At 32.5% G+C, this 9917-nt stretch overlaps 1 protein-coding gene across 1 annotated transcript in view; it reads right to left on the bottom strand.

Annotated features, from left to right (window-relative positions):
* Positions 1 to 2285: 2285 nt before the first annotated feature.
* LOC143242321 (uncharacterized) overlaps positions 2286 to 9917 on the bottom strand; it is a 146015-nt gene continuing 138383 nt past the window's right edge. Inside the window, exon 3 of the mRNA XM_076485681.1 lies at positions 2286 to 3097. Coding sequence (XP_076341796.1) covers positions 2676 to 3097 — 422 coding nt within the window. The 3' untranslated portion in view covers positions 2286 to 2675. The remainder of the gene's footprint in view (positions 3098 to 9917) is intronic.

The following is a 9917-nucleotide window of genomic DNA, read 5'->3' as shown; positions in this document are numbered from 1 at the left end:
AAAAAGAGGTGCAGCATTTGAAAATGATTCACAACATTATTTACACTGAAGCTTGAAAGTTGCTGTCCACCACTTCATCTCGGGACATATGCTGCTGCACTTCATTCCACTACTACAGTGGGAGTGCAGATGGATCTCTTTGTGCCTCCAAAAGAATTGTTCTTAAACCAAATGAAAAGTCTTTTGACCTCTGTGGTTAAAAAAGTAGGTAAATCAACTTCAACACCCATCTCTGTCTCTTACATACATTCCAACAAATCCCAAGATCCACTTCCTTTGGTTCCAGGTACAGGCATTTCTTCAGGTGCATCTTCTCCCACCCCAAGATGTAAAATGATCATTCGTTCACATCCTCAGTCACTGGAATCGTATTCCAACAGCGAAGACCTGCCCAATTGAACCAGGGCAGGATCCATGGAGATCGATAGACCTCCCATGAATGAAGACAGTAAAGAAAAAAGACATGGTCATAATCAGAAGGGTTCTCCATCCAATTCACCTACACGTAAATAAAAATGGCCACCTTAATACAATGGAACTGTCAAGGTTTACGTTCTAATCTCGATGACATCAAAACATTGATTGCTTCCTACCATCCTGTATGTCTTTTCTTACTGGAAACATTTCTGAAGCCTGCCAATACAGTCATCTTTTGGCAGTTTTCATTGTACAGAAATGACAGGCTGTGTGATGGACGAGTGCATGGAGGGATGGCACTGTTAGTTGATCAGCATGTGCCCACCCTGTCTTTGCCACTCGACACACCCTTGGAGGCTGTAGCCATCCATGTTTCCTTGGGTCATACCATCACTGTTTGTTCTTTCTATCTGTTGCCTGGAGAGACCTACAATCAATCAGAACTTGATGCTCTCATTGAACAGTTGCTGTCTCCATTTTTAATTCTGGGGGACTTTAATGGACATCATCCCCTCTGGGGAAGTGCTGATATTGATAGGAGGGGTTGCTCTGAGAGGGTATGCTCTCTGATCACAACATTTCTCTTTTCAATACTGGTTCTTCTACATATTTACCTGCACCAAGTCAGTCCTTTACTGCTATTGATCTCTCAGTTTGCTCTCCTTCTAAATTCTCCCATTTTTCATGGAGAGTTGACAATAATCCATAAGGCAGTGATCATTTTCCTATAATTTTGAGAGAGACTGGCCTTGGTTGATGTCACCCGACCAGTGTGCACCAATGGAAGCTGGATCAAGCAAACTGGCCCTCTTTCACTGCTTTCGCATAACTTCATCTTGCCATCATGTGTAAGCCATCAATAGATGATTGTATGGCAGCAGTAACTGACTGTATTATACAAGCAACTGCTCAGTGTATTCCTAAAACCTCAACACGTTTTCCACGATATCTTCATCCATGGTGGAATCCTGCCTGCCACATGGCATGGAAGGCTCAAAAACAGGCCTAGGATACTTTTCATAGGTATCCCACACTCTCGCACTGCATGTGTTACAATTATGAAAACACTGTGATTCATGTCAGTATGGATTTTAGTTGGAGAAATATTATGAGACCAACTTAGATTCTTAATTTTAACAACTCTGTGTGATAAAAGAAAATCAAATTCATAATGACCCCAACATACATACCTGATAACCAGAAGACATAGGTTTGAAAAATCTAAATCAGTGGTAGAAAGGAAGGACTGGTAATACAGAAATAGAGGATTATATGTTAAACTAGAATGTAGCGAGAATAACCCACAGAGTTCTATTACAGTGAGGTTTGAATATAACATTGATAAGACCTTGGTGAAGCCTCGTTTGGAACACTACATGTTTGACCGAACTTAGAAATACATCAGCACAAGGTTAAACAATGTAAGTTGTTAGAAGGGTGTGATTTTATCAATTTATATATTAGGTGTAGCACAGTTGAGGCTTCAAACTCTGGGTGCAAATAGGTTTTTTTAAACAAAATTATGTCAGTTTAGTCACAAAATATATAGAGTGGTTTATTTGAAAAATATGTGGCTTTAATGTAGTAACTGATTTGCAGTGGTTAATTTTAATGGGCTTGTGTTTCCACCATGCAAGATGGCAGGCCATCGTCAGCTGATTCTCATTTTGGTCTTTATTCTTACCACCACCACAGAATCTTCAGCCAATGCTTCATGTAGAATGAGAAGACAAAATTAAAATCAGTATTTTAATAATCTTTAGCAGAAGAATTGTTTTTTATGTCAACAATACTGATTCATGCTTAGTACACTTTACAGGTACAGACAAATCTTTCTCTTAAACTGATACAATGAAGAACACCAGTAATATTAAATTAAATAATTTTATTCCACAGTATAAACTTTTTTAAAAAATAACACATGAGTTTCTGCTGTTACATCATAACACATTAAACCACTTGGGTAACAGTAATTGATAAAACAGATATTTTTATGGAATTCACAAAATACAAAAATCAAACGATCAACTGACTGGTTGATCTTTAAAAGAAATATGTTACTATTGGACAAAACACAGGTTTGAATTTTATAGTGAAAACAAGTCTGAAATAAGAGGTTTTTGGACACCAAGTTTGTGTAGAAACAATAGAAATGATTAAACTTTTAATGTTAATTTAATACAACAATACATTTCAAAACAGAACAGTACAACCTCAAAATCTGTATTTCAAACATAAGGAATTATGTTGACTGATCTTTATGATAAGATTGGTAGTGAAATGATAAGTTCCTTCTGGTAACCTTCACAAACAGAATGATGGTGCAACTGATGTTCCCTCTTCTGGTAACTTTCACAAACAGAATGATGGTGCAACTGATGTTCCCTCTTCTGGTAACCTTCACAAACAGAATGATGGTGCAACTGATGTTCCCTCTTCTGGTAACCTTCACAAACAGAATGATGGTGCAACTGATGTTCCCTCTTCTGGTAACCTTCACAAACAGAATGATGGTGCAACTGATGTTCCCTCTTCTGGTAACTTTCACAAATTGGTAGTGTAATGATATGTTCCTTCTTCTGGTAACCTTTGTAAACAGAATGATGGTGCAACTGATGTTCCCTCTTCTGGTAACTTTCACAAATTGGTAGTGTAATGATATGTTCCTTCTTCTGGTAACCTTTATAAACAGAATGATGGTGTGACTATATGAAATGTAAGGTACAAACACCAGAATAAAGATGAAGGTGAAATGTAAGGTAAAAACAAACAACAAATACAGATGAAGGTGAAATGTAAGGTACAAACAAACAACAGAATAAAGATGAAGGTGAAATGTAAGGTAAAAACAAACAACAGAATACAGATGAAGGTGAAATGTAAGGTACAAACAAACAACAGAATACAGATGAAGGTGAAATGTAAGGTAAAAACAAACAACAGAATAAAGATGAAGGTGAAAAATATATGTACAAGTTATCTGGGAATCATTTTAATGTTTTTTGTTTTCATGCAAGACTGTGTTTCTTAAAACGAGAATTTCTTTTAAACAACAAATAAACCATAATATGTGCTAAAGAACAATGGAATATTATTTTTGTTTGAACCACACATTCATGAAGTTGTTATAATATTGGTGTTTTGTAAGCAATGTAATACTATCTTGGTTTTACAAAACCTTAGATTTCTGATGTAAACATATCATGTCACAAATAATTTTAAAAAAATAACAAGGAAAGAAAGTTAAATCTTATTTTGAAACAAATGTATGAATATAAATTTGTATCAAGAAAGTAAAGTTGTGTGTTTATTAATAAATAACTTACGTGTGATTTTCTGACATCTGGCTATATTATTTAGCAACAGTTCCACTCTTGTAAGTCTATATCACAATTTTTGTACTTTAAGCAAATTGAAAACAAATTATGTATAAATTTAATATTTATAAAACATTAAAATTGTTCATGAATGAATCAGTATCTTCAGTCATTGGACTATTTTTGTAATATATGCAAATTAAAGATGATCTTTACATGATAAAATACTTCACAACCAGCTTAGTTTTATTTATATCAAATTAAGTTCTTTCAATATCTTTTAATATCTGCTCTACTTTCATAAAATTTTTTAAAACTAGAAATCATTCCCTTTGGGGGATCAATAATTTAATTTACTAATTTAAAACCAGAAATTATTTCCTTTGGGGGATCAATAATTTAAAATAATTTACTAATTTAAAACTAGAAATCATTCCCTTTGAGGGATCAATAATTTATAACTAGAAATCATTCCCTTTGAAGAATCAATAATTTAAAACTAGAAATCATTCCCTTTGAGGGATCAATAATTTATAACTAGAAATCATTCCCTTTGAGGAATCAATAATTTAAAACTAGAAATCATTCCCTTTGAGGGATCAATAATTTAAAACTATAAATCATTCCCTTGAGAGATCAATAATTTAAAATAATTAGCTAATTTAAAACTAGAAATCATTCCCTTGAGGGATCAATAATTTAATTTAATTTAATTGTATGTAATTTACTACCTTAAAACTAGAAATCCGTCCCTCTGAGGGATTAATAATTTTTAGTTAATATACAAAGTATTTAATCTTCTTATTGTAATTTCTTACCATTAGTTCAGCCATCAAGTCTCAATTCTGTATGCTTTTTAAATATTTACTCTCCAGTTCTGTCAAAAGAAACGTAGGGTTAGAATATTATTCACATTACCACCTGTAGAGATCTTAGGTCTGTGTACAAGGAGTTTATTATCTCACAAAATTACAATACAGTTGAAATATACAAAAATGTAAAACAATAATAAAATAAAAAATAACTTATTAAAACTTTCCTTGTGTCTTCAATTCCAAAATTTAAATTATTGCTAAACTTTCTTCAAAATACATTTATAATACACAAAATTTCCATTAGTAACAAAATATACAGATTTATTTATAATAACTCTAGTTGGATTTATTTTTCAAGATTTCCACTTACCATTAGGATGGTTGTTCTTATCCTGAAGGTTCAGTCATACCAACACTATTAGACATGTTCTTGAATAATTCTACATATCATTACATGGTTGTTGTTATACTGAAGATTAAGTTATACCAACATTATTAGCTATGTTTGTGAATAATTCTGGATAGCATTACATGGCTGTTATTATCCTGAAGATTATGTTATACCAACACTATTAGCTATGTTCCTGAAGAATTCTACATATCATTACATGATTGTTATTCTTTTGAAGGTTCAGTTATACCAACATTATTAGTTATGTTCTTAAATAGTTCCATATATCATTATATGGTTGTTGTAATCCTGAAAATGAAGTTATACCAACATTATTAGCTATGTTCATGACGAATTCTACATATCATTACATGGTTGTTGTTATACTGAAGATTAAGTTATACCAACATTATTAGCTATGTTTGTGAATAATTCTGGATAGCATTACATGGCTATTATTATCCTGAAGATTATGTTATACCAACACTATTAGCTATGTTCCTGAAGAATTCTACATATCATTACATGGTTGTTATTCTTTTGAAGGTTCAGTTATACCAACATTATTAGTTATGTTCTTAAGTAGTTCTATATATCATTATATGGTTGTTGTAATCCTGAAAATGAAGTTATATCAACATTATTAGCTATGTTCATGACGAATTCTACATATCATCACATGGTTGTTATCCTGAAGGTTCAGTTATACCAACATTATTAGTTATGTTCTTAAATAGTTCTATATATCATTATATGGTTGTTGTAATCCTGAAAATGAAGTTATACCAACATTATTAGCTATGTTCACGACGAATTCTACATATCATCACATGGTTGTTGTTATCCTGAAGGTTCAGTTATACCAACATTATTAGCTATGTTTTTGAAGAATTCTACATATCATTACATGGTTGTTATCCTGAAGGTTCAGTTATACCAACATTATTAGTTATGTTCTTAAATAGTTCTATATATCATTATATGGTTGTTGTAATCCTGAAAATGAAGTTATACCAACATTATTAGCTATGTTCATGACGAATTCTACATATCATTACACTGTTGTTATCCTGAAGGTTCAGTTATACCAACATTATTAGTTACGTTTTGAAGAATTCTGCTTATCATTACATGGTTGTTATTATCTCAAAGGTTCAGTTATACCAACATTATTAGCTATGTTTTTGAAGAATTCTACATATCATCACATGGTTGTTGTTATCCTGAAGGTTCAGTTATACCAACATTATTAATGTTCTTAAATAGTTCTATATATCATTATATGGTTGTTGTAATCCTGAAAATGAAGTTATACCAACATTATTAGTTATGTTCTTAAATAGTTCTATATATCATTATATGGTTGTTGTTATCTCAAAGGTTCAGTTATACCAACATTATTAGCTATAATCTTAAACAGTTCTACATATCATTACATGATTGTTGTCCTTTAAACATAATTTGTCATACAATGATTTTAATGTGTATAATCAATGTAACTGTTTTGTATTTGTAAGCTCACTTGTATGTTCTTTCAGTGTGTGGCTTTTGGAAAACACAATTGTGATACCACAGACAATAAACAAATTTATTTTGAATCGACTGACATGGATTTTGTGAAATGTTGTAATTAATTGAGTCCAAGAGAAGAAAGAGAGGAACATGAATCGAAGGATGATCCAGTAAGTTATACTGTGTAAGGATAATATGGTCCAATAAGTTATACTGTGTAAGAATAATATAGTCCAGTAAGTTATACTGTGTAAGAATAATATAGTCCAGTAAATTATACTGTGTAAGAATAATATGATCCAGTAAGTTATACTGTGTAAGAATAATATGGTCCAGTAAGTTATACTGTGTAAGAATAATATGGTCCAGTAAGTTAAACTGTGTAAGAATAATATGGTCCAGTAAGTTACACTGTGTAAGAATGATATGGTCCAGTAAGTTACACTGTGTAAGAATAATATGGTCCAGTAAGTTATACTGTGTAAGAATAATATGGTCCAGTAAGTTGCACTGTGTAAGAACAATATGGTCCAGTAAGTTATACTGTGTAAGAATAATATGATCTAGTAAGTTACACTGTGTAAGAATGATATGGTCCAGTAAGTTGTACTGTGTAAGAATAATATGGTCCAGTAAGTTACACTGTGTAAGAATGATATGGTCCAGTAAGTTATACTGTGTAAGAATAATATGGTCCAGTAAGTTGCACTGTGTAAGAACAATATGGTCCAGTAAGTTGCACAGTGTAAGAACAATATGATCCAGTAAGTTGCACTGTGTAAGAATAATATGATCCAGTAAGTTACACTGTGTAAGAATAATATGATCCAGTAAGTTACACTGTGTAAGAATAATATGGTCCAGTAAGTTGCACTGTGTAAGAATAATATGATCCAGTAAGTTACACTGTGTAAGAATAATATGATCCAGTAAGTTACACTGTGTAAGAATAATATGGTCCAGTAAGTTACACTGTGTAAGAATAATATGGTCCAGTAAGTTACACTGTGTAAGAATGATATGGTCCAGTAAGTTACACTGTGTAAGAATAATATGGTCCAGTAAGTTACACTGTGTAAGAATAATATGGTCCAGTAAGTTACACTGTGTAAGAATAATATGGTCCAGTAAGTTACACTGTGTAAGAATAATATGGTCCAGTAAGTTGCACTGTGTAAGAATAATATGGTCCAGTAAGTTATACTGTGTAAGAATGATATGATCCAGTAAGTTATACTGTGTAAGAATGATATGATCCAGTAAGTTACACTGTGTAAGAATGATATGATCCAGTAAGTTATACTGTGTAAGAATAATATGATCCAGTAAGTTACACTGTGTAAGAATAATATGGTCCAGTAAGTTACACTGTGTAAGAATAATATGATCCAGTAAGTTACACTGTGTAAGAATGATATGGTCCAGTAAGTTGCACTGTGTAAGAATAATATGATCCAGTAAGTTACACTGTGTAAGAATAATATGGTCCAGTAAGTTGCACTGTGTAAGAATAATATGGTCCAGTAAGTTATACTGTGTAAGAATGATATGATCCAGTAAGTTACACTGTGTAAGAATGATATGATCCAGTAAGTTACACTGTGTAAGAATAATATGGTCCAGTAAGTTACACTGTGTAAGAATAATATGATCCAGTAAGTTGCACTGTGTAAGAACAATATGATCCAGTAAGTTACACTGTGTAAGAATAATATGATCCAGTAATTTGCACTGTGTAAGAATGATATGGTCCAGTAAGTTACACTGTGTAAGAATAATATGGTCCAGTAAGTTGCACTGTGCAAGAATGATATGATCCAGTAAGTTACACTGTGTAAGAATAATATGGTCCAGTAAGTTACACTGTGTAAGAATAATATGATCCAGTAAGTTGCACTGTGTAAGAACAATATGATCCAGTAAGTTACACTGTGTAAGAATAATATGGTCCAGTAAGTTACACTGTGTAAGAATAATATGATCCAGTAAGTTACACTGTGTAAGAATGATATGGTCCAGTAAGTTACACTGTGTAAGAATAATATGATCCAGTAAGTTGCACTGTGTAAGAACAATATGATCCAGTAAGTTACACTGTGTAAGAATAATATGGTCCAGTAAGTTACACTGTGTAAGAATAATATGATCCAGTAAGTTACACTGTGTAAGAATGATATGGTCCAGTAAGTTGCACTGTGTAAGAATAATATGATCCAGTAAGTTACACTGTGTAAGAATAATATGGTCCAGTAAGTTGCACTGTGTAAGAATAATATGGTCCAGTAAGTTGCACTGTGTAAGAATAATATGGTCCAGTAAGTTGCACTGTGTAAGAATAATATGATCCAGTAAGTTACACTGTGTAAGAATGATATGATCCAGTAAGTTACACTGTGTAAGAATAATATGGTCCAGTAAGTTACACTGTGTAAGAATAATATGATCCAGTAAGTTGCACTGTGTAAGAACAATATGATCCAGTAAGTTACACTGTGTAAGAATAATATGATCCAGTAATTTGCACTGTGTAAGAATGATATGGTCCAGTAAGTTACACTGTGTAAGAATAATATGGTCCAGTAAGTTGCACTGTGCAAGAATGATATGATCCAGTAAGTTACACTGTGTAAGAATAATATGGTCCAGTAAGTTACACTGTGTAAGAATAATATGATCCAGTAAGTTGCACTGTGTAAGAACAATATGATCCAGTAAGTTACACTGTGTAAGAATAATATGGTCCAGTAAGTTACACTGTGTAAGAATAATATGATCCAGTAAGTTACACTGTGTAAGAATGATATGGTCCAGTAAGTTACACTGTGTAAGAATAATATGATCCAGTAAGTTGCACTGTGTAAGAACAATATGATCCAGTAAGTTACACTGTGTAAGAATAATATGGTCCAGTAAGTTACACTGTGTAAGAATAATATGATCCAGTAAGTTACACTGTGTAAGAATGATATGGTCCAGTAAGTTGCACTGTGTAAGAATAATATGATCCAGTAAGTTACACTGTGTAAGAATAATATGGTCCAGTAAGTTGCACTGTGTAAGAATAATATGGTCCAGTAAGTTGCACTGTGTAAGAATAATATGGTCCAGTAAGTTGCACTGTGTAAGAATAATATGATCCAGTAAGTTACACTGTGTAAGAATGATATGATCCAGTAAGTTACACTGTGTAAGAATGATATGGTCCAGTAAGTTACACTGTGTAAGAATAATATGGTCCAGTAAGTTGCACTGTGTAAGAATGATATGGTCCAGTAAGTTACACTGTGTAAGAATGATATGGTCCAGTAAGTTACACTGTGTAAGAATAATATGATCCAGTAAGTTACACTGTGTAAGAATAATATGATCCAGTAAGTTACACTGTGTAAGAATGATATGATCGAGTAAGTTACACTGTGTAAGAATGATATGGTCCAGTAAGTTACACTGTGTAAGAATGATATG

This window comes from Tachypleus tridentatus, unplaced genomic scaffold (genome assembly GCF_004210375.1).
Source record: "Tachypleus tridentatus isolate NWPU-2018 unplaced genomic scaffold, ASM421037v1 Hic_cluster_2, whole genome shotgun sequence".
NCBI lineage: Eukaryota > Metazoa > Arthropoda > Merostomata > Xiphosura > Limulidae > Tachypleus > Tachypleus tridentatus.
The sequence above is the reverse complement of the archived record's forward strand: the minus strand, read 5'-3'. Positions and strand labels throughout refer to the sequence as shown.